The sequence below is a fragment of the Desmodus rotundus genome, chromosome 11 (assembly GCF_022682495.2).
Source record: "Desmodus rotundus isolate HL8 chromosome 11, HLdesRot8A.1, whole genome shotgun sequence".
Taxonomy (NCBI): Eukaryota; Metazoa; Chordata; class Mammalia; order Chiroptera; family Phyllostomidae; genus Desmodus; species Desmodus rotundus.
In genome coordinates this window covers 63,158,697-63,184,690 of record NC_071397.1, presented here as the reverse complement: position 1 = coordinate 63,184,690, position 25,994 = coordinate 63,158,697, and the positions used below count along the sequence as shown (strand labels likewise).

The window sequence follows — 25,994 nt, the reverse complement described above, 5'->3', positions numbered from 1 at the left end:
AGTGGTGTCGGTTCGAGGGTTTACACACAGAATGTAAAATCGACTAGAACCGCTTTTCTTGTTTCAGAGAAATCTGCCACCCTGAGTTTCCTCCTGCACTTCACAGGCCACCCCAGTCAGCCACCGTTGCACAGTAAACCGACCAGTTAATTTAAACAAGGCATTCGCCTCCAATATTTGGGGGCCTCTTTTCGGTCCAAAGGTTCCGTTACCAAACTCCCCAAAGGTAGGAATAGTTCCTTTACAGAATGAAGGAGACAGACTACACGACCACCTCAACGGACGGTGCAGGGTGGGGGGATGGGGCGGCACCTGAACACTCGTTCATGAGAAAAACAAGGCAAACTATAAATATAAGTATTTAGGTATCTACATAAAACCAATAGTAACATTCTTGATGGGATACTGAATGTCTTCCTAAAATTGGAACAAGGTGTATGGTCTTCATACAGGACTCCCCTAAGGAGTAGAATACAAGGACGAACTTCACTCTGCCACCACCTTGAGTTAGCTCCTTGAATTTTGTTCCCTAGGTGTCTTGCTTACCTCACCTTTGCCACAGCCTGCTCTTATCACTTGTACTCAATATGTATTAGAGGTGCTAACCAGTGTAATAAAAAAATATATAGTGTTTAGCAAGTCTCAAGATACAAGGATTTAAAAATTACACATCAAAATTATACATCTATAAACTAGGAACTGGAAAAAGAAATTCCATTGAAACTAGCTTCAAAAAACCTAAGATACTTCATGCAGATTAATACTACATTCAGAGACCACAATATGTACAAACTCTGGCTGGTGTGGCTCAGTGGATTGAGTGTCAGCCTATGAACCAAGAAGTCACTAGTTTGATTCCCAGTTAAGGTACATGCCTAGCTTGAGGGCCAGGTCCCCGGTTGAGGGTGTGCAAGAGGCAACTGATGGATGTATCTCTTGCACACCTGTTTCTCTCCCTATAAATTTTTATGCAAATATTCGGAGCAGCTTATCTTTTCCAAAAACTGGAAACCAGTAAAATGTTAATAGAATGGGTAAACAAGTTGTGGTACATTCATGAGCCCCAGATATGATGGATGCAGAAGAGGCTCACTCCAAGGCAATCATTTTTAAAAGGCCAAAGGTTAAAGGGAAAAGACTCTTAAAAGAGGAAAGTAGTTACTGGAAGGTTGCCAGATAGAGGGGGTAGGGGGAAAATGGGTGAAGGGGTGTGGGGATTAAGTACAAATAGGTAGTTACTGAATAGCCATGGGGATGTACAGTAGACGAAATGGAGTAGCCAAAGAACCTATATGGACGGCCCATGGGCATGAACAATGGTGGGGGAACTGTCTGAAGGAGTGGGGAGTGCTGGGTGGAAAGGGACAAAGACCAACTGTCCTAGCATTATCAACAAAATATAAGTCATTTTAAATAAAATTAAGATGTGTTTCAATGTATATAAATCTTACCTAAAAGATGTGTGTATAATGAATAGATGGATGAATCAAAGCATAGAGGATTGTTGAAGCTCAGGTACGAAGGTTCAAAGCACAATTTTATTTGGTATGTTTGCTAAGTCTCACACGTTTAGTCACAAATCTCCACTTGTTTTCTGGGCTCCTAGCTCATATATCCAACAGCCTATCGGACATTCCTTGACACTTTCCGTCAATGCTTTTCTCCCCATCTTAGTTACACCACAGATCTATGACTATCTCAATTTCATCCTACATTTCTTGTTTTGAGCATCCAGGAGAATGATGGATTGCAGGAAGTAGTTGAAGAACTGTTTTTGGGGTAAGAATCTGGACACTTGTCATCCTGTAAAGAATTAACAAAGCAGACTCTAAGAGGGAGCAAAGGCAAGTGGGAAGAAAAGTAGGAAAGTAAACTAATGGAAAACTTTTAAGAAAAGTAACTAACAGTAGGAAATACCGCAGAGAATTCAGTTATAAAATCTCTGAAGTTAGGAATGGATGGAATCCAGAGGAACAGAAAGCACTTCATCCATTATGACAGGAGATGAGAAAGTAAAAGTGAAGGTGGGGGAGCCAGGGACTGGTGACAATGATCTGGCTAGGACAATAAAAATGAAGTTCTTTATTTTTCATAACACAACACTCCATTTACCATCCATGTGCCTGAATCTTATCAATTCACATGACTGCTCTTAGTGTCTTCCAAAACCCACCGGTTTCAGTAAAAGAATCTGGTCAAGTGGGCATTGCACACACAAACATCTTGCTTTTCTAGGATCAATCCTTTTGTTATTCAAATTTTGGAAAAATACTAATAAGCCTGTTCTAAGATTTGAAACAAATTTTTATAATATTCCGATTTCTAACCTCCTGTAGGTTGGAGACTGAACTATTACCAAATAAATGATCATAAAATATGTACTTGTATTGCGAAAGTCAAGCTTGTAATTTTGTTCTAGTTAAGAGAAATCATCATCAATGAAATAAAGGAAGCTCACAGCCTGTTTGTTCTTCCCCATCACCCCATTACAAGGGCTGTTTCATGAAATAAAGGTGGGAATACTTCACCCTCAAACCTTTGACTTGCTCTAAGACCAAACTCAAATACATTCTTTTTCCACTCTGATATCCTAGTATATAGCCCAGATAATTAAAAAAAAAAATCCTTATCTGAGGATATATTCATCGATTTTAGGGAGGGGGGAACCCAAAAACAAAACATTGATCAGCTGTTTTCTGCATGCACCCAACTGGGGATCCAACTTACAACCCTCTGGTGTACAGGACAAGGTTCCAACCAACTGAACCACCACCTGGCCAGGGTCCAGATACTTTCCTTGAACTTCAGTTATAAAGCCCCTAATAAAAAATGTTTAAATCTTAATACCAATTAGGTATTATCCCAGGAGCTTAAAGATCTTTTGTCTACATAACTCACAAATCTTAGAATAATCATTAAATGTAGATTTCTTCAATTTAAAAAACACATCAACAGAACACTTTCTGAATGTCACTAGACAATCAATTAAGCAAACTTTTATTGAAGCTTAAAGTGTGGTACATAAATACATTTCAACCGATTTAAGTCCAACACCACCAAAGAGAGAAATTAAGGTAATAAAAATTTCCCTCCTCTATACATACTAGAATCAATTTAAATTACTATTTAATCTACAGTTTTCATTCTTCTAGGTTTTGTTTCATACAAATTTGCGTTGTTTTTTGACATTAGATAGAAATCTTAAATCTATTAGAAAAAAATTAGACCTCAAGCCAACATGTCATCAAATCTACTGGGACACTGTTCAAGAACAAAATCCACTTTGAGCATTGGTCCTCAAAACAGCACCAAAACCTTAGGTACTGTGTGCTAGTTAATCAAACTGATCCATTGATTGAAAGCTTCGTCAATGAAACTTTGAATCAAGAACGTGCATAAAATAAAAGTCAGAAGTGTTCCAACCACTTGATTTCAAACCAAGTAGATTTTATGTTTAGAAACACTAAAAAAAATGTGTTTCATTTGTAAGTACGGAAGGAACAAAAACATCACTGCATCACGCCACAAAGAAAAAAAATTTGAGGACAAGAATACAAAATTTAGTCAACTTTGCTGTTTTCTAGGCTGCTTAAATCTCACAGGACTTGGAAATGTAGCCAAAAATACCAACTCTTGAAAGCCTGTATTTCTAGTCATTTCCCACTGACCACTTTAGAAATTCTTATGTTATGTTTCATGGATAATTCTGCTGCACTATGTATGTCTGAATAACCCAAAGAGTTCTCATTCTGGTCATTCTCTTGATCCTCTGAAAACATGGTGAAAGAACCACCACCAGGAAGAGGAACACACGGTCAGAATACTATCACATGTATTACAAAGTCACAGAACTTCAAGTCACAAGATGGCAAAGACACCGATGCTGCTTTGAACTAAAGTTTATGTTTCATTATTAATGGAAATTGGTGGAAATGGCTGCTAAACTAAAAATTAAGGTGAACGATCTGATTTGACTTACTAAATCCAGTATAACCTTTATCTGAAATCTCCTTGCTAATAAATGTAGTAATAAAATTTTTTATACTACTACTTACCAAGTTAGTAAAGACATGGTATTCATGAGAAACTAATCTTATTTACTGGAGAACACAAAATGGCATAGTTCCCATATGAGTTCTGCCAGTATATTCTAATGTTAGTTTATGTGTCTTCCTTGCTAATCAACACTGTAAGTTTATTTTTGTCACTATCTTCCAAAAGAGCCAATACCAATAAAAAAGGCGAACTCCTTTGACCTTAAAAGACAATTAAGCCTAGGGTCCATCCCCCTTCTCCCTCCTCCTGGGGTATAAGATTGGTATAACCCACAGTGTAACAGTATATTGCTTTATTGGGGTGGGGTTGGAAGGGGACACCATGGTGAGGAATAAAATCAAAGGAATACAAGCGCTGGAAGCAATGTTAAAATAGTAATACATAAAAATGGATAATTGCAATCACTTTCTTAGAGGACTGTACTCGTGGAAGAAAAAACTTTAATTGCTGTTGCAAAAAACATCTGTATAAAGTAGAAATTGGTTTCAATAACATTAGTAGAGAATACGTTCTAGAAATTGGAGGTAACTGGATGTAATTATCCTGGCAGCAATTTTAGAACAGTCCCGGATGGTTCGGCTGAGGCCAACACCTAAGGAGGACGAAAGCCTTGTCTGTGGGGGATTTTGGATGATACCTGGAGAAATATTACACTGTGCATAAACCGAATTGAATTTTTGTCACAAGTGTTGTAAAGTTTCACATAGTAAAAGTTTTTTTCTACATGCACTTCAATTTCACAGCAAGAGTGGCATAGGATACCTAAACACAGAAGAGAGCATTCATGCAAGATATCTAACTCCTTGATATAATAATGCATACAATTCAAAATGATTACACTATCATTACATCTAGGGCTTTCTGCAACTACTAGGTGGTGGTTATGGAAAGCACAGCCCCCGGTATCAATATCTAAAGAGCAGCCACCACCTTCTTCTCTGTGTGTTCTCTTTTTGCGTTTTTTCTTCATTTTTCTTAATCAACTCTGCTGTTGTTGCTGCTTCTTAGCAAAACTGGTAAAAACAAAGTTGTAATCATTGAACATAGCACTCTGGCAATCAAGACGTTTAAAACCTTCAATCTTCTGGGGCGAAGAAAGCACGGTGCGACATTTAGAACTCTGGGCAAAAACAAAAAACAGAACTATTAATACTTCCAATCTGCAGAAGTTATTGCAAACAAAATAGTCATGCCACAAATACTTAAAAACTACTACCTTAATAAAACTGTGGTATTTGAATATTTTAGCTGCCTTCTTATGGACTGGAGTAAGGTAAGATATCTTATGTCCCCCAGCTTCTACCCCAACCCCAGGCCTGCCAACAGGGAAAATAAACAGGACGGTGAGAAGTCCACCAATTAGGCTAGATATAAAACAAGAACCGAGAGGAAGCTAATGAAACACATAAAGCTTAGCATCCCAATAACCTCAACTAGCAGCACCTCTAGATATCTGACTGATAATGGGCCACCTTAGAACATTATATGAATAATGGGGACAAATGTAATTGAATATATATATAAAAGACCATTATATGACATTCCCCACTACCCTTATTTTCTGGAAGACTAATGCCAGTAATAAAGCAAATTACCTGGTTTACAAACAAGGTGGTCACAAACTTTCCTGGCTTGAAGACTTCCACAACTTTCCTGATCAAGTCGTCATAGGAGGTCTGACTTAAGTTTGTTTCAAAGCTAACATAAGAAAATTCTGGTTCTGGAGTGATGTGAATAGTCCAATAAGTTCCCTTAGAGAAACAGTTTTGTGTTAATACTGGAAAGGGTACACTTAAATGTTTAAGTATTAAGCAAATACTACCACTTACATCCGATTTCATGCCATTCATTGAATACCCACAAGGATTGAACATTGTGGCATCAATGACAGAACCTGGTATCAGGTCACGAATTCCACTCTCCTGAAAAAAAAAAAAAAAAAGAGACAAGACTAAGTTAAATACAAATTAGAAACATAAAACAAGAATGAGTTAAACAATATATTTAGTCCCCTAGCAGAATCCAGAATTATCGAAAACCCTTACACGAGTGACATCCTTTGCAGTAACACCATCTTTCATGTAGAACTGGTCCATAACTGCTGGGTCAAGCTCACTCATCAGAATTTCCAGGGTTTGATCTGGCTGACTGATTACCCTACTCTCTGGGAAATCCAAAGTATACAAGTACCTACATAAAAGAAAAAAAAAATTGTTTCTAAAAATGACAACTGGAAGTTTAAAGTAAATCTTATATAGAAGAAAAAAGTCCAGGAAATTGTATTCAACATACCAACAGTCAGAATTCATACGTCCCATACAATACGCTGCTCCATCTGTTGAGGGAAAAGAATGTAAAATAAATGCAACAGATCCATTTGATAGGATGGATGGCTTTTTTTCACCTTTTCAATAGCTAGGATGATACTATTTGCCTATCAGAAATATCAGTAAAGGAAAATTTAAGTGGATGAATTCACAAAGTAGGCAGGATTCTCCCCCTTCATCTTTAAAAAAATATATTCTGGCTGTCATTTAGAGATACACTTCAGCAGCCAGTGAGTCAGTCTAGAAGATGCTGAGAAAACTATGGCTCCTTTTCTAAAACTCCATTAGGAAGTAAACTAATAGGTCAATTTTTGTGCAGCCATTTAAATATTGAAGATGGAAGAAAACGCACATTTTTGGCATATTATGCTTTATTATTTCAAGAAAGGGAAAAACACAACTGAAATGCAAAAAAAAAAGGGCTCATGCAGTGTACGGAGAAGGTGCTGTGACTTATCGAATGTGTCAAAAGTCGTTTGTGAAGTTTCTTGTTACTACTGACATTTTGGCCAAGTAATTCTTTGCTGTGGGGCTGTCTTATGCATTGGAAGATGTTTAGCAGCACCCCTGGTGGTCTCTACCCACTAGAAGCCAATAGTGGGAGATAGCTGACACACTCAAAATATCCAAATCAATAGTTATTGGTGAAAATGAAAAATGTGTCTTTTATTTTATGGAAAAACTAAACAGACATTTTAGCCAAGCCCATACTTCCTTTCCACATTGTTTCAAAGCCTCAGTCAACAAGTAAATTAACTAGTAGTAGACACTTACACTAAATTATACTCAACACTCTGTGACTTAGATCGATCAGTATAGTTTCATACTAGTAGCTAAGTTAAAAATAGAACAAAAAACTTCTTTTAAAATCATGCCCATGAGTGCCTTTGTCAACTTATTAAAATCCTAAATTCTCAGCCTCATCTAGGATATAAGGGTGTTGGATTAGATAACCTATAGTCCCCTGACCTCGATGGTCAAAAAGGAAGGTCTTTAAATAAAAGCTTTGTAAATGAATGGAAGAAAATCTTGCCCATTTTGTTGGAAGTCCCACTATGAGCTCACTGTGTTGGTCATTTGCAAGTCAGCTTAATTCCTGTATAGAATGCTGGACCAGTGTCTTAACACAAGACTACAGCTATATTGATATATTTGTCTTAGTTATATAATGTGCTACATTTGCATATATAAAAGATCTCTGAAAAGATACACCCTCTAACTTTAATAAGGCAGGTTTCAATTCTATTTATTTAAACTTACTTGGGAAAATTGCATTAAGAAACTCTATTTCTTCCTGGAAATTCCGGTGTGGGTACCCTTGGTGAGAAGGCTTCATGAAATTCTTACGAGAATAAAAGAAGCTCTAAAGAAGACAGATAAACCAATATTCATGAGTTAAAAGTGTTAATAGGAGCAACTTTGTTTTTAAGTTTCGGAGAAATCACAACAGAGTATTACTAATATAGAGTGCATCAACGAGTTTCTAGAAACTAAAATGCCCAGTCTACTGATGATGGGTCACAACAACTGTAGTGATGAGGTATAGTATTTCTAGAGTAGCGGTTTCTCATCTGAGCTTTAAATAGGCATGTAAGCAAGTTTTGTGGAAGAACATATATACATTAAATTTTAAGAGGCAATGATTCAAAAATTAAGAACATACTGTTTTAGATTTCTCGTAAGGGTCAATAATTAACAAGAACTCTTTTAGGTCCCAGTAACAAGACATCCTTTACCCTAATTAGATGAAATACTAATCTTTTCCCATTTGATTTTAACCCAAGTCATTCTCTGCTTCCTCCCTAGTCTGCTATTCTTGAGCATCAGGACGAATATTCTTCCTCCCATGGTGGGCCCATCCTTACCCATTACAACTATAGCAGTAAGTATATAACTTTATTTATAACTTAAAGGATTAATGTGTTTTGAATACTTACTTGAATTGAGTCAAACCCACTGTAATCCCTAGCAAGTTTCAACAGGGGAACCAGTGCTTTCAGCAAGAGGGTGGTACCACATGTCTTCAAAATGAAACGTCTCTTGGAGACAAACATGCTACTCTCACTGCAATTGAAAAAAAGTTACAATATTATAAGACTGTTTATGTACTATCGTGATACAATTAACCTATTATTAGACTATCATTTGCAATATAAATTTTGGGGTAGTAACTTTAAATGTTAAGATTTCAAGGAAGCAAATAATGTTCTAAGTAATCTCCCTCTTCTATTTATACAAAAATCAGTTTAAGGTCCTAGAATCCACAGAAACAATCTTTGATTTAGATATAAAGCATATTACCTCATCACACAAACCCTCTTTTTTACTGCTAAATTTTCCTCCTCACTTCACCTAAATGAAGACATTATTTACTAAATTCATACTCTACCTCATCTTGCACCACCCACTCTCAAATGTATTTCTACAGCCATCTCATTACTTGTTATACTAGGTAATAAGCCCGATGAGGAAAGGAATGTTTGTTTTTACTCACCACGATATCCCTACGGCCTCGCACATAAGCCTTTGATCAACATCTGTACATGCCAAGCACAAGCTTAGTAAAAAGGTATTTTGGGACCTTGTTCAATCCGAGGCCAGTTATAGTATGTTTAAGAATTCAATGTATTTATTGAAAAAATTATTTTTGTACCTATAAAAAGGTTGGATGGCTTTCTTCTGTTATATATGGCAATCCTATCTGTATGGGGAAGCTAATTTTCACTTTGTCTGAAGTTCTGATATTGAGGCATATATTAAAAGGAAGACCTGCACCGCACCAGCGGTTGAAGGTAAAGGAACAACGTCATCCCACCCTGCTTTACAGACACTTCCTGCTAACTACATGGCAACCATCTCGAAGACCTTTCAGGGAAGACCTCAAAACCTACTGCCTAGGATACCTGAAGTAAACATTTTATCTTATATCATATTTTTAAAATAATATAAAAATAATTATAGAACTAAGGTCCACAGGAACAATTTGCTATTCTATATGCAGTGTGATAGAGGCTGAAATGTGTCAGCTAGCACTTGTTTTACGGGACTTACCTGAGTACATAAGCTTCCTGCTTGTCAGTTTTTGTCACACTTATGATTGAACATTGCACATCCTTCAAAAGTATGTCCCACTCGGATCTATTATTTAACAAAAAAGGATGATTAATTCATTACACTATTTGCCTGCTCTTGAAAATTATCAATTCCTCACATTTAAAACAGTTTTCCAATGAACAACACAGCAATTTATTTGTTGGCACATTCTTGTTCTAGCTTCTCTTATGAATAACATTTTTTGTTCCAAATTGTCTATACACTGAAATTGAGAACAGGCTGACTGACAGTGGGCAGAGGGGAGAATTTCAGGGGAAAAGGGTGAAGGGTTTACAGGAACAATTATAAAGGATACATGGACAACAATAGTGGGGGGGGGACGACGGGAGGGAGGTGGGGGGAAAAAGGAGAAAACTACTTCAACAACAACAACAACAACATTGTCTGTCTATATTGACATCCACTAAATAAGATGAAACATTTTGCTATACAGGAAAAACAATTTAAAAAGCAAAGCTAAAAAGTAGAAGTTAAGAAAAAGACAGATAAAATACTGTGAATAAACCACATACAGAGGAAATGCAGGAGGCTCATAAACCCAGGAAAACCATCACCTTTCGCTAGTTAAGTGATTAAAGAAAAGCAAGTTAAAAGTTGAGCAGCATTGTTAAAAGAGAAATGCCTTTGGCTGGCAATTCAAAAAGTACAACATACACATAAAATCTTAAATACAGTGCGGCTTTTTAATGAAATGGGAAAATGCCAATTTCAACACAATAATAAATTGGAAGCCATATAGGTATAACTCAGTAAACTAGTTTTAATTTACCTGATTGAGACCTAAGGAAGTGCCCCCTCCAAACAGAAGGACAATTTAAAATAGTCCCACGGGACATCCTAAAATGACCAGATTAAAGGCTAAAAATGTTTTAAGGCTCTTAATATTTGGTAGGTCATTCTTCTATTCCCAAGAAAATGGTATATTATGGTTAAAGTTTTCTTTTCCAGTTAAAATGTTTATGTAAGAGAAATCCTCAATAGCACAGCCAGCATAAAAACAGGTATGCTTCATTCCTTTGTAGTAAAAGGCAGGCACAGTACCAATTAATCCTGCTAGAATTTTGTGCCTGTTTCATCATTTTGCTAAAAGAAAAAGAAACTGTTAGTGATCACAAAAGGCAGTAATTAAACCCCCCCCCCACAACTCTCACCTGAGTTTGATTGTGGGGAGGAGGGGAGAAGGGGGGAAGGGAGGAGAAAGGGAGGGAAGAGACAAGGAGAGAGAGGGAGGGAGGGAAAGGGAGACAGAAATAGTGTGTGAGAGAAACATCCATTCGTTGCCTCCCTTACACCACAGGGATCAAACCTGCAACCTTTTGGTGTAGGGGATGATGCTCCAACCAACTGAGCCACCCAACCAGGGAAGAAGGCAGTAATTTCTATGATGAGTAAATTAGTTAAACTGAACAGCACCGAGACCCATCTGAAAAAACTTAAATGAGTCAGGCTTGCTAGTGATTACAGAGCCTATATGCCCATAACTCTACTGAACAATTTTAAAAGAGTAACAGTTCTCTTTTTGAAAGGTGCTAATGATTCTTTGTATAAAGAAAAAAACCTTTTTCTTGTATAAAGAAAAAAAAACTGGATTGTATTTTTGCAGTTTGTTTTGAATTTTTAAAATAGACCAGGTGTTAATTAAGAAAGAAAAAAGTTACAATTAAGATCCAGTTCTGAGTAACACAAACTTAAGAGACTGTTTTACGTAGCCAAGCCCTCGCTTTGAGTTTCAGATTTTCTAAGACTCAAAGTTCACTAACATTTAAACGACCTTTCAGAACCCACAATATTTCATTTCCACAAATAATGTATTTTAATACAATAAGGAATAAGAAGACCGAAAGGAAAACATGGGGCTCTTACAGAAGCTATTATTTTCTGCTTTGTGACATTCCTGGGCTTGGTTTCTTTACCTGGTAGGTAATAAAACTCACTTCAGACAACTGACAAGATTGAGTCACACAATGCATGTCAAATTTACCTATTAAATACTAAGAATTCAAATACTTAAGGTTGTTCTTCCAATAATGCTACCTGCTAATGTCACTGCCCACTCACTTTCCACCTTAATTCAGCACTCTTGCAAATACTTTCTTCTACCCACTGGACATACTAATGAATCCTTTCCTATCACCCCTTCTCAGTTATACTCACTATTTATAAGACCTCCTCCCCAGTTTCACTGAAATCAAATTGACATACACCACACCGTGTAAGTTTAAGGTGTATAGCATAGTGGTTAGACTTGCATATATTATGAAATGATTACCACAGTAAGTTTAGTTAGCATCCATCACATATATATACATACAGACACACACACACAATAAAGCAAGAAAGTTTTTCCTTATAATTCTTCACAAGGATTTACTCTCTTCATTTTCATATATATCATACAGCAGTGTTAAATATAGTTTGTTAACACTTTTAAACATGCTCCATGGCTGAGCTAGATATTATAATGGTTCTTTCTTGTATAACTTTGTCTTCACTGGATTTAAATGCTGCTTTGCCTCTATATTTGATGCACCTACCTGAATTTATCCTCAGATGTTTCCCTCAATTATCTCCTTTCAATATTTCTTGGTCAAGAACGGGGTACTAAGACTGAGCTCATGAAGTCTATGAGCTAAGTGAACGGGGCTTGTTTACCGTGGGCATCTACATACAGTACTCCGATAGGGTTATCCCACTGGGGCTAGCCAGTGGGATACCCTACCTTGTCAATATTTTTTAGTTCTTTCCTGACAGGTCAAATTACCCAAATATTCTGTTCTATTCCCTGGAGAGCATTAAGATTTCTGGTAGGCCAAAGAGGGTAAAGGACTAGGGATCTCACACTGAGTGTAAGTGTAAGCTTTTCTTCTTCGTTCTCAGTGTAGTGATTCTATCCCTCAACAGAACCAGGATTCTTCATTTCAGGAAGACCCCATATTACTCTCTCCAGAGAATCAACTATTATCTAATCTTCAGATCTCCCAGCATCCCCCGCTCATCTGACTTGACAAATTTTATAAAGACAATGACTTCAAATAACAATCCAAATAAAACCTATATCGACAGATATATAGATAACTAAACTAATCCCAATTTTCTGTACTTCAGTCATGCTAGGCTTCCCCACAAACTATTCTTTCTAGAAACTGGTCACTATAAACTTATTCACCCAAGTCAAGCCATTTGAAAGCGGAGAACATAAAATTATGCTGAAACAATGTACACTTTGTTGTGGATACTGTTGGAATGGATTTCATCCTACCTAGAATCCTTGTCCCCAACTCCCCTCCTCCAGCTCACGTTAGCCCACTAACGCCGCCAGATCACATCTGTCATTAAAAGGTTTTAAAATTCAGACGACTTGTCAAAGTATTTTATTTGTGTAGCTATTTTGGTAATCACATCAATTCCGCTAGTCATTCCATGTAGTTAGGGACTGTGCCTACTAGTCTAGTTTGTAACAGGCTTTCCAAATACTTGTTGAATCTGGCAGTAACTATTCTAATTAGATCTTAAAGGACCTGCGGGAAAACCATGAACACCCCTAAATTTTTAAAAACCTTAACTAGTGTCACACAATCCTTTATTTTAAATTGGTCATCACAATAATTCAGGTATTTAGAGGGTATACTCTTGAAAAGGTAAAGATCCACTTCACAGAATTATCCTGTCAGCCAACTATAGATATACATTCTACTTAAATGCCATCTTATCTTAAACTACAGAAATGAAGCTTACTACTCATTTCGCTGCCAAATAACTTAGCTGCTATAGAACCCATTCATTATAATGAACCTAACTATGGATTGCTTTCTTAAATATTTTTTATATAACACCCCCTCTTTCTTGGTATCTGCTGACACAGGCCCCTCAGGTTCTGTTCATTCTCTCCATCCCACAGTATTTTTCCTCTCTTGCTGACTGGGTAATTCCTACCAATCTATCTTCAAGCTCACTCATCGGACATTTCCATTCTATTAAAGCCTGTCCAGTAAACCTTTATTGCAGTACTTCCTTTTTTGTAGATTTTTAAGTTCCATATTCTATTTCTCTGCTAAGACCTCCTTTCATTGTAAGAGTGCTCACTCTTACTTCTTACAGGATGGTTATGACAGCTGCCTTTGAATCTTGATCTGTACCACTTCAAGGCTAGTAGTGTCTGTTGATTATTTTCCGTTGAGAGATGCTGAGAATTTCTTGGTCATCTGTATTATTGAGCAACTTATGACTGCAGCCTGGACATTTTGATCATGTTATATAATTTTAAATCTTATTTAAATCCTGTAGGGCGTGTGTTGATTTTTAGAACTTGTTTTAGCAGGCAACCGAAATGTTTAAGGTTCAGTCTTCAAGTTCTTACCCAACTTCTTTCTGAGTTATGTTCCGGTTTCAGTTTAGTTAGGAAAGGCTATTATGCATGCTATGGTATTCAGATCTGTCCTACTCAATGGCTAGTCTTGGACTAAGAGGTGAGCTATCAGTTTTCACAGCCTTATTGATATTCTGTTTAGGGCCAGAGCCATACATGAGCAGCCCAGGGGTGTTCATATAAATCTTTATGGCATTCACTTTATTCAACTCTCTCTTCTCCATAACTGCTGACAATTTCTGGCTCAGAGGTGGGGAAGCTTTCCGGTCTTCTGGCTAGAAAGCCAAGGCTTTAGTTTTCCCACTCTGCAGCAGGCTGCCTGTGATTGCCCGTCTCTCTCTGGGCAAATGGGGGAGATGACAAAGAGCGAAAAGAACAGGGATATATCCCTGATGCTATTCCATCTTGGGACCACACAGTTACTCTGTTCAAAAAAAGCCCCCCCCCTCCCCTGCCAGAGGTCAGGCACTTACTTGCCTGGCCACAATTACTACAGGACTGCCTGAGCAGGGGCCAGTGAAGAAAAAACAAAACAAAAACCGAAAAGGGATTTCCCTCCACTCTCTCTGACCTAAAGGGGCCTCCTTTCTGTCTTTACAGACAAGAAAAAGAGGACTTTTTGGATCTCTTTATTTGCACCTGGTGTGCAGTTCTGGGTTTCTGGACACCTCTGAGAACACCTCAGGAGATTCCAGGGGGAGTGGGGGCGGGGAAACAGAAAATCATGGTTGTTTTCATGGTATTTTGAATTCTGCTTTCCTTCTCCCGTTCACCTGCTAACATTTACTTCTCAGAGTCCTCAGATACTTGCTCCATGCATTCTGTCCAGAGTTCCTAGTTGCATTTAGCAAGGTGCTTAACTCACTCATCATTACTTAATAAACTCTGCAACCAAATTCTTCCTCACCAAATAGAAACCCTCAAGCAGTCAGTATTTTCCCAAAGTCACAGTGTGAAAAAAAGCAATTATGTTAAAACACCTAGGGACAAACACAGTTGGATGGCCTATATAATAATAAGCCTGAGTAATCTTGGTTACTATGCCTGAAAAGCAAATCTTAATGGCAAGTCATATTTTATATTTAAAGCTTTTTTTCTTAAAGAATCAGTGGTCTAATAAAAAAAAAAACAAACAAGTTGGGGTGTTTACAAGGGAAAATACACGATTAACATGACAACAGACTTCCACATCACTCGATTCAGCCACGTTTTTAAGTAACCAACTGACTAGTTTTTTAATGCCTCAGGTCAGATGACCTTTAACTAAAGTCCTTTGACTACACTGGGAAAGGACAGCCTCTTTATCAAAAGGTGTTGGGAAAATTGAGTCTCCACACAAAAGAAGGAAGTTGAACCCTTACACTGCACCATATATAAAAATTAACTCAAAATGGAGTAAAGGCTTACTACATTAAGACCTAAAACTACAGAACTCTTAGTGACTGAGGGAACAATGCTACTGGCAGGTTTTCACCCTTATCACCTGAAGAGTTGAGGTGGATCTTACTCTGGGATCCAGTAGGTCTGACACTACAGATACTGCCTGAACATTTGCATTTAAAAAGCCTCCATGTGATCAGATTCCTCTAATATAGATTACCTCCCTAAAGTAAAAATTGCTGGTTTCAGAGTTATCAATTTACTCAAAAAACCTATGTGAATCTTCTCTCAACTGTGACCTGAACTAATGGTCTGACTTGTCTATGTCAGAGATTCTCTATACAGTCAGGCTTGTCTACCTCACCAAGGTCCCACCCTAAAACATTAAGATTATTCTTCAACAAAGCCTAGATGACCAAAATAAATTCTGAGTATGCCTTCCTAGGGCAGTTAATTCAGATATCCACAGAAATAAATCAACCCAGAACACACTGCTAATTATAATCACAGTATACACTACCTCAAATATTTCCCCCAAATTTAAATCACTGAGTATAATTACGGCTACCTTCAACTGACTATTACTTTCAATGTGTACTTTGTAAAGAAAGGTGGTTTAGAGAAAGCAGTTCAAACTTTTTTGAAACTGCTGTCAGGAATGTGATCAGTTTAATGCAACAACAAGCTTTTCTACTCCAAAACATTTACACTAAAAGGTTTTTTGGCAATAGGTTGTAAATTCCTCCACTGTGAATTATCAATACTGCAATATTGTGCAATGACGCAGTCAAGTAAGGCATGAGTTCTGGGAAAGTTAATACTGAGGTGTAATTTTCTATCTTTGCAACTGCCCCCAATCCTTTACTGCAGATTGTGTTTTAGCTGACAAATGTAAAATACCTCAGACTTCCTGACAATTAATAAAATATTTATCCTCTTCACCTCCACTAGAATTTCCCACCTGAATTCACCTCATTACTAAGAATAAGTCAGGCGCGTGATGAATTAGAAAGCAAAAAGCCTGTTTTATTGTCTTGTGAGATCAATAAACTATCTTTTCTTCTCACCCAAACTTCTAATTTTCTAACAGACTTCCTTCCCACCCAAATTTCTAATTTTCTAACAGACTTCCTTCCCATAGCTGCCATCAAAATAAGACTTTTGTTTGGTCCAACATTTTACTTTTTAGTAACTCTAAAACATTTTTATAGATCCTTTTGATATATGGAAAACTAGTAGACAAAACTGTAGATTAAACCTAAGATACTACCCCTTCTTTTTACATTTCAACTTTAAAAACTGCATGAAATAAGTCAGTTTTAGAACACATCATCCATTCCTTTATTTACTTGGATATGCCAGGACTACTGCTTTTCTCCAACATGATTAACCAGCATTCTTTAACCCAAGCCACACCAGACAAGATTTCCCTACTAATATAACACCCCCAACCACGTGTCCCTTTTTATCTCCCTTGAGAAATTAGTAAAAAGGATGGTCAGTATTATGTAGTATGTTTAGATTACACTCAAGACAATTCTACTAAATGGCCTACAGGAGGATGGGAAATGTTTAACAGAAAAGGCTAACATTAAGGAAGAAGGTTCCAGCTTGGCTTGGAGTTAAAGTTTAGAAAGATAAGCCAATTTTACTTTGTGTGTTCTATTCCCTTATGCCACATTAAAAAAAATCAATTCCAGATGGACTGTAGATATAAATATGAAAGGCAAAACAATGTTTATGGGGAAAAATCTTAAATATCATGGGATGAACAAGATATTCCAAATAGTTGCAGATGAAAAAGGGTCCACGTACTAAACCCAACAAGCTGGGGAGAAGCCTGTATGGCGGCCTTACAAACTCAAGAGACCTAAAGTAACCACATAGGATGGTCTGAAATTAAAACTTCTTAACTAAAAGCAAAAAATTATGGCAGGTAGTCTTGTACTGGGCCAAGATATACCTTGACAAAGGTCAATCTTTACCGTAACTGAGCCTGTTGTCTTTTCCCCGCATCTATCATAACACACCTTTGCAATGCCCGGGTAATTTACTTTCCCAGACTCCTCAGGGCACAGTCTCCCAATAGAGCATACCACAATGAGAACCCCTCATTGTTATTGTTATCGTGTTAATTGTTAACTATCCCGTATCCACCAACATAAAAGAAAGGTGTCTATCCAATCCCAGAGAGTTCCCGCTTTGCTTTCTCTCTTCCCCTGATTCTGATGCATAAAATAAATGGTAACACTGTCACTTTCTAGAGCATTTTATTAATCGGTTGCTTCCTGGCAATTGCTCCCAGTTTGGCTCAAACTCATGAGAATTCTCTACAGGTTTGGGTGTTTCTTACATCAACATAGTACATAAAAACTGCTAACCATTAAAGGGAAAATATCGATAAATTTAACTACATTAAATTTAAGATCAATTTTTAAAGATATCATAAATAGAGTAAGGAAAACCACAAAGGGTTTGTGTTATTAAAAAGATTTTATTTATTCTTTAGAGAGAGGGTGAAGGGAGGGAGAAAGAGAGGAGAAAAATATCGATTGTTACCTCTTGCATGCCCCCAACCGGGGACCTGACTGGCAACCCAGGCATGTGTCCTGACCAAAATTGAACGGTAACCCTTTGATTTGCAGGACAACGCCCAACCCACTGAGCCATATCAGTCAGGGCCATAGAAAGGTGTATTTGTAATACACGTATTGGACAGATAATTCATCTATAGTATATTAAGAACTGTAAAAATAGAAAGTCACCCCAGGAGAAAAATAGGCAAATAAACTTGGAACACTTGAACAAGTATTTCACAAAAGATATCCAAATGGCAAATAAAGATACAAAAAATGAAAGCTCAACTCCATTAGTCTAATGGGGAATACATACTACTACACACACAACAATAGCTAAAATTAAAAATACCATGTGTTAGGTAAATATATGGAGCAATTGGAACCTTCAGGCTAGATATATGCAATCTAAGACCCAACAATTCCACTTCTAGATGTGTGTATATCTAACAGAAATGCATAATGCTCACTACAAGACACATGCAATGGTGTTCCAGCAAACGAGCAACTATTCAAATGCCCACTAACAACTGAGTGGGTAAATTGTAGTATTGATATACTCACACAAAATACTATGTGTCCAACAAGAATGAACTACAAAACCTCAAACATAATGTTGATCACAGGAGCCCTTACATGATGCAAACTAAATGATTCTATATCTATAGTAGTGTATTAGAAGTTAAGCTAGTGTTAGGTGAGGGCAGAATAGTAGTTGGAAGGGGTGCAAGTGGGCCTTCTCGATAATTATATTCCTTAGAGTGCTGTTTATAGGAGTGGGGTCAGTTTGTAAAAACTAGATCTTTACTTAACAATTTTCATAACTTTTTGGTTATGCTTCAACAAAAAGTTAAAAAAAAAAAATCTGTACTCAAAACATAAGCTGAACCTGGCCCAGGTGGCTCAGTTGGTTGGAGTGCTGTGCTGTAAACTGAAAGGTCCCAGGTTTGATTCTGAGTCAGGGCACATATGGGAGGCAACCAATCCATGTTTCTCTCTCACATTGATGTTTCTCTCCTTCCCTTCTAAAATCAAAACACACACATTAAAAAAAAAAAAGAAAAAAAAAAAGATACAAGGCAGGACCCATCCCCCCGAAACTTTTTAATAGAAATGTATGTATTTATTCTTACATGTTTAAACTTCAGTCACCTTCAAAGTACGCTCCATTTGATGCAATACACCTATTGAGACTTTTTCCCACTGCTCTAAACATTTTGAACTTGTTGATTTTGATGCCTTTACGTGCTTCTGCAGTTTTTGTTTCACCTCTTCCACACTGGCAAATTGTTTCCCTTTGAGGACTTTTTTTTCATCAGGGAAACAAAAAAGTCATGCAGGGCAAGATCAGGTGAATAGGGAGGGTAGGGCAAGGGGTCAACATTCAGTGCGGTATGGACAGGTTACACTCATAAATCACCCATCATGAAATGGCTAAATGCGTTTTCTCCCCCCACCCAAAAATCCACTGAGGTGGAATGCAGCCTCTCACTGCAATGCCAGCTGGTATACTGATACAAATGGTTTCCTAGAACACTTACCTAGCAGGGGAAGCCTGTACTTAAGGGCCTGCCATCCAGAAGATAATTCCGGGTTTTGAGGGGGCACCTCCTTGTAAGCTGTATTACTAACCAGGTTTTTCCTATCATACTTTTTTTGGGCTGATTACCACTTCCTCAAACTCTGCTGGAAAGTTTCCTTCAGAATGGCTGTATGTTTTTTTCCCTCCTGGTTCAAATCTTTGGAATAATCTTCCTATTATAAATTCTCCAAACCCTACACCACTTCCCATTAAAATTTTTGTCTTTATACTTGATGAAAGCAGCTTTCTAAATTCATATTCATCTTTGTAACTGTACAAAGATTTTGGGGACATAAAATGCTCTAAGTTGATTTCATACAGATGTTAACTACTAGGTTTACATACTTGGGGGGGAGGGAGGAGAAGGCTCAACAGCAACCAAAATTATCCTTTGGTTTGTAGCAGTAAATACAATATGTATGTCAATAATTATTACATTAATATTTCTCCTAGTGAGGCAGTTCAGTCATACATAAGGGTGTGAATTACTAAAAAGATGAAGTTATTATGCAAAAATGACGAGACTGTTCATTGGAGGCACGCATGCATTTATTTAACCTGTGTTGTAGAACTTTAAATTCATCTTTTCATTTAACCTACAAGATTTTTGACATCCATTATCTACTTGTAAAACTGTCAATCACAAAGACAGTGACCACTCCCACAAGGTCCAACATACCTCTTTATAATCCACCCTTCCCTTCACTCCCATGCTCAGGCAACCACTGATCTAGAGTTTTGCAGAAATTAAATCTTACATTACAGTACTTCTTAAGGAACTGTCAAATCATTTCCCAAAGTGGTTTGTTCACTTTCCATTCTCACCAGCAACATGAGAGTTCTGGTTTCTTCACAGCCCTGTCAGGGTTTGGATATCAAAATTATGCCAATTCAAAATGAACTGGGAAATGTGTCCCCTCTTTATTTACAAGAGTATGTGTAAAAGACTGGAATTATGTCTTTCTTAAATGATAGGGAGAACCATCCAATGAAGCCAGCGGAGCCCAGAATTTTCTTTATGGGGTGATCAATGACTAACTCAATTTATGTAACGGTTATAGGACTATTTATATTTCTATTTCTTCTTGTATCAATGTTGGGCAGGTATTTTTCTAGGAATTTTCCCTTAGCATCCCTATCTTTATACCTAGCACATGTAGTGACCCTGTCAGGACATTTGCGCCTTATCACTCTCAATGTCCTTAGGTTTTATGTCAGTGTAAAAAGTAGATTTACCTTTCACTTTTTAAAATATGTAATTTTTATTCTCACCTGAGGACATTTTTTTCATTGCAAAAGAGAAGCACCGACTGGCTGCCTCCCTGATTCTCCTGTATGGGGGATGGTCTGGGGATCAAACCAGCAACCTTTCCCATACAGGACTACACTCCAACCAACTAAGCCACACCAGGCTGGGCTACTTTTTAATTTTAATCCAGTCTGTTAATGTGTTTCAATTGTGACCTTTCACAATTCTTTCAAATGTGACTTATTTACATTTTAATGAAATTACTGAAACAAGGACTTTCTGGCTTCCAAATTTTTGTATCATTAAATAAGAACAAAGCTACCAAAGACTGAATGAAGCAACCTAAAACTTCCCAGTGATACACTCTCTCCTCTATTTGAATAAAAACTACATCAAATTGTTAGAGCACCCTTTAATGTGTAGTCTTTTATATTGTAATCTGATATATTTTATTATCCAGCCTTGGTTGCTAAAAAAGATTTTGTCTTAAAAGAGCAAAGAATCAAAGATAAACATAAAACACTTGTAGCACTTGTACAGTGGTTACTATGTGTCACTGTTAGTAAGTTCTATAGTGTACTAACCCACTCAATCCTCACAACTACCCCAAGTAGGTACCAGTACCATTTTTGAGACAAGGAATCATCATACAGCTAGCTATTAAATGCTGTTTGATTCAAATCTAGACCATGCAACATTTCATTATGGCATACTCTTCTAGATCAGGGGTGTCAAACTCATTTTCACGGGGGACCACATCAGCCTTTAAAGGGCCAAATGTAATTTTAGGACTATATAAATGTAACTACTCCTTAACTAGGGGCAAAGAGCTTGGCGCTACCAGCACCAGGTAGAAACAAGGTGGAGGGCCAGATTCGGATGAAGGGCCTTTTGTTTGCCACCTGTGTTCTAGATGACTGATTACCCTTCCACAGTCTCTGGGGGTCCACACCACCCTTCTGGTGACCAGACTCCAGTGATTCCCTTTCCTGGTCATAGACTGTAGGTGATTTATCTAGCATTTAAGATTTTGTCAGGTACTTTTTTAACCTCCTAGTAAAATAACCCCTCTGGTTCACCCTTACTTGACTGACAGTTCACTTGAAAAAATGTTCCCAGAAAGGTTACCAATGGACTTCTCAGTTAAATCAGAGATATTAAATTTTTAGTTCTTAGTGTCTCCACCTACAACAGCTGAAATGCGCTAGAAGACTCTCGAAATAGTGGCTTTACAAATATTAAATGGCACTACATCATGAACTGTGCAAAACAGAATATTCTGCCCTAAAGATTAAACTTTTGCCATTGTTTTAAGGGCCATACTCAGGCAGCAAAATAATTGCTACTGATAAGAGTACAAAGGAAAAGAGGTTCTCAAATATTTAAAAAAAGCAAGCTGCCCTTTTATAATAAGCCTTTCTCTCCCTCTTGGATTCAGGGAACTTTCCACCACCACCAAACGAACAAAAAAGGCCCAAGCTTCAATTCTGGTGTTTCTACACAAGAACCTGGGGAGGAAAAACCCGCTTCCTTTTATTGTAAAGAACTTGTCCTTCTGAAGAAAGCTTCAAAAACATTTACTGAGCCAGAGCAAAACAAGATTATTCATTTTATTTAATAAGATTTTCTAGATAATCCGATCACAACAGTTCTACCAAACGCATTATCACCAACATCAAGGAGGTTTCCCATTTGTGAAATGGAGGAAATACTAAGCTTCCCCATATTTGTAAAAAAAGTAACTGCTTCCTGTAACATACACATAAAAGCGTTTATGTGTATGTTACACTTAACTGAGCCTGGCACATAGTAAATAGTTTAAGTGTCGCACAAAGCTTGAAAAACGAGACCTGTGACAGGGGCTATCACGCAGCTTTTCTACCAGAGAATCAATCCTTTAGACATAAAGCCTTAAAGTTCCGGCAGCACGTGTCTTCCCGGAATCCCTTCTCCAGTTGCTTTTCGTCGGGGACAGCGGTCAGCCCAGCCAACATTCCTGAAACGCCGATTGGCTCACACCCCGGGGCCAGGCTCCCGGTGGGGCCCAGGAGCTCATTGGTCGTCCACGCTCAATGAAGCGGCCACGCGGGTCCGTGCGCCGCACCGCCACAACTCTCGTGCGGAGGAGCCTAGAAAGGCTAGGGGTGGCTAGCGGGCTGGGTGCCGCGGAAACAGGCCCGGGCACCTGCGCAGTCGCCCGCGCTTTTATTCGCGTGGGATTACCTCCAGCCCACCGAAGACCTCTGGCTTTCTGCGCAGGCAGTCAGCTCTCTCGCGCGACTGCCGGGGTGGGAGGCTGGGGCCCCAGGCCCCCGTGCCGGCTCAGGCATTCCGGATTCCAAGTCCCGAGCCGGACGGGCCTGTAGCCCGTGAAGGCAGGTGAACCTCGCACCCCGCCAGAACCCCACCGATTCCGAAACAGGTTACACAAACCAAGGTCGGCAGACTCGGGAGCAAGCCCCGCCGAGCTCCGCGCGCGTCTCCGGGGACCGCCCCGAAAAGGCTTTGGTGCAGAGCACGTTAGGGCGGCGGTGGGCCCGGCCACTGCGACACCACCGCTCCGCTCGAATTCCCGCCGCCCGGGCGCCACGAGCTGCCAGATCGGACCGCGGGCGGGAGGCCTGCACGCCGGCCCCTCGGCCCCGGCCCCGCGGGGCCCCCTCCTACCCGCCGCACGAGGCGAGAACGAGTCCGGTTCAAACCCGCTCCCTCCCTCCTCCACTCCCCGGAGCGGGCACGCCCGAATTAGCGCCTGACTAAGCCCGCCGAGCCACACCTGCCCGGAGAGCTCGCGCGGCTCCCCTAGACGCCCAGCCCCGGGGCTCGGACCCTCAGCTCCAGAGCAGAAAGTCGCAGGCGCGGGCGCCCAACCGCCCCGCGCGGCGCCGCCCGCTGCCCAGCCGGGGACGTTACCTGAGCACGCGGCGGCGCCCGGCCCCGCAACGGCGGCGGCAGACGCCGGCTCGGCCCCCGCGTGGATGCGACCGAGGTCCCCTCCGCAGCGCCCAAACGACTCCCGAAGGCGGACCTGCCCCCACCTGAATGCTGCGGGAACCCGGCCCCCGACTTACACCAGCGGTTAGTATCTTTGAGGCGGCGACGGCCCCACAACAGACTGTGGGCGAGAGCCCTCAGCACCCACCTTGGGATGGTGCGAAGATCCCCAGATCCTTGATTTGCGTCGGGCTGCTGCCTGGAGAACCAAACCTCCAGTAGCTTCTCGGTCCCTTCGAAAAAATGTGCAGCTTCCATCACCGTGAGACTAGCGAACAACCAACAACCACAGAAAATCAACTAAATTAAATCTCTTCTCCCGCCGCTGCTGCGGATTGTTTCAGCTGTTACCGAAGTTCAGGTTCCTTTTCTTTTTTTTTTTTTTGCTATAATTTTATATTAACTTTTTTTAAAAAAAGGATTAATAAAATTTCCCCGGCTTTTTCGTGAGCTAAAGTTGAACGTGAGTCTGTTGGATATAGAGGCAGATACAGTTCAGTCTCTTGCAGTCCGCCGTTTCCCCGTTAGAGAGAGCAGAGCGAGCGCTAGCTAATGTCGCCGGCCATACTGTGGAAGCGAGAGCACTGCGTGAGCAGCGAATTTATATACCTCATCTCCCTCGAAAGGCCAGGAAGTGACGCACGGCCCGCCCCTGAGGCTGATAGCTGCAGCCGCCTGTCAATCACCAGCTGCTAAGTTGCTGCTGGCTGGCCGCGGGCCTGCGGGGAGCGCGGAGAGCTGCCCGCCTCGCTGCGGTTCGCGATCGCGCTGCTCCTTGGGCGGGAGACGGCTCTGTGTTGTCCGGCTGGGGATTAGGAACCTGGCGTCGAACGCAGAGTGGGTGGGGAGGGCGGGAATGGAGTGAAGAAAGGCTGTGCAGCCATGCGTGAAACAATTGATTAGCCGATAACATGGGTGGGTCCTTCGGAGGGTTGGCGGGGTTCGGTGGGAGCGGTGGCCATTGCTCCGCTGGCGTGGTGGTTTTGATCTTGTGCAGTTCACCGCGACTCGCGAGATAGTTGGCCATTCCCTGAAGTGTGTTTCCTCAAGGCGAACGAAGCCAGGCATTAAAACTCAGCGTTTGTCTGTGACGCACATGTTGCCAAGGATCGAATTAGAAGGCGCTTTAATTCTGCTCACGGCTTGGCTGATTTGAGAACGAACCCAGATCTCGACCCGTTTACACAATAGCCAGAAACGTTGTCTCCGTATTTAAAAAAGGAAAAGCAATGTGGCTCCCAGCCCTTCAGGGCTCCGGTTCTACCTACCTCCCACCCTGGAGGGAGGTGGCTCGCCAAAGCCTGGAGTTGGCTGAGCACAGCAGCTGCCATGAAGCGCTGGCAACTCCGAGCTCCATTAGGTCAACTGGTGGGAATTTATTCTGCAAAACTATCTCTAGAAACTGATTTATTTAATATAATATGAGATTGTTTGATAATATTTTCCCTTGAATTGTCTGAACTTGATGAACTGATTTAAACAGGTGCCCACCACCTCCAAAATTTACAGTGCTACCATCTTAGTGCATCAGAATATACATGGAAATTAATATAACAAGGATTCAAAGCTATTAGTGGTTATTTAAAGAACCATTATGTAATAGTTCAGTAATCAAAGTGTGGAAACAGTTGTAAAGTCCTATTCAGTTTAACCTGAGGTAGCAAAATTGGTAGCAAATTTATGACTTTTACTCAGAGGTATGGGGGGAAAAGCCAACCTGACATAAAAATGAGCATTGTGACAAGACAAAAGACTTCTCTATCCTTAAAGAAAGACTTTCCTCAAGTAAAAGTGAAATACGATAATGTTGTAAGCGTGAAAAACCTAACAAAAAAAGACATGGTTTGAGTTTACACTCTAGACTCCCTGCAGGGTAGAACTTGTTTTACAAAAACGTTTATTTGTTCATATTTCTCCATAAAACCTGTTGAAAGAAGCTGTGCTGTGCGGTAGGTACATATACTACTCTTGCTATGTTTTTAAAAGCTTCCAACACAAATTGGGGATTGGGACAAAAGATAATAAATGTTGCTTATTTTATTGTAATAATAATTCTAAGAGAATGTGGTAGTTATACTTGGAATAAAGATAAAAGAAGTATTTACGTGCTTTACAAGCTATTCAGTTATTTGGATGTTGCTTATTGAAATGAAGAATCAGTTTACTAAACCACCTCAAACACTAATTGTGGTATAAACATAATTTGGCTTATAATTGCTTATAATTAGTTGCTTTTCAATTACTATTATCCTTTTCTCCAATGCTATTTAAGTTAATATAAAAGTGCCAAGAATCTTGGCAAGGTAAGTCCTTGTTAGTTTCATATAGGATAATTTTTTTAAGTGTCTAC

General features: G+C 39.5%; 1 protein-coding gene across 1 annotated transcript; it reads right to left on the bottom strand.

Annotated features, from left to right (window-relative positions):
- Positions 1-2,970: 2,970 nt before the first annotated feature.
- AMD1 (adenosylmethionine decarboxylase 1) lies at positions 2,971-24,238 on the bottom strand. Its single transcript, XM_024551809.4, has 9 exons — positions 23,793-24,238; positions 9,435-9,521; positions 8,321-8,447; positions 7,644-7,746; positions 6,349-6,391; positions 6,102-6,246; positions 5,886-5,978; positions 5,652-5,807; positions 2,971-5,176 (listed from the first exon to the last, which is right to left on the bottom strand). The coding sequence occupies exons 1-9, from the start codon at positions 23,900-23,902 to the stop codon at positions 5,036-5,038; spliced, it is 1,005 nt and encodes a 334-aa protein (XP_024407577.2). The 5' UTR covers positions 23,903-24,238; the 3' UTR covers positions 2,971-5,035.
- Positions 24,239-25,994: the final 1,756 nt, after the last annotated feature.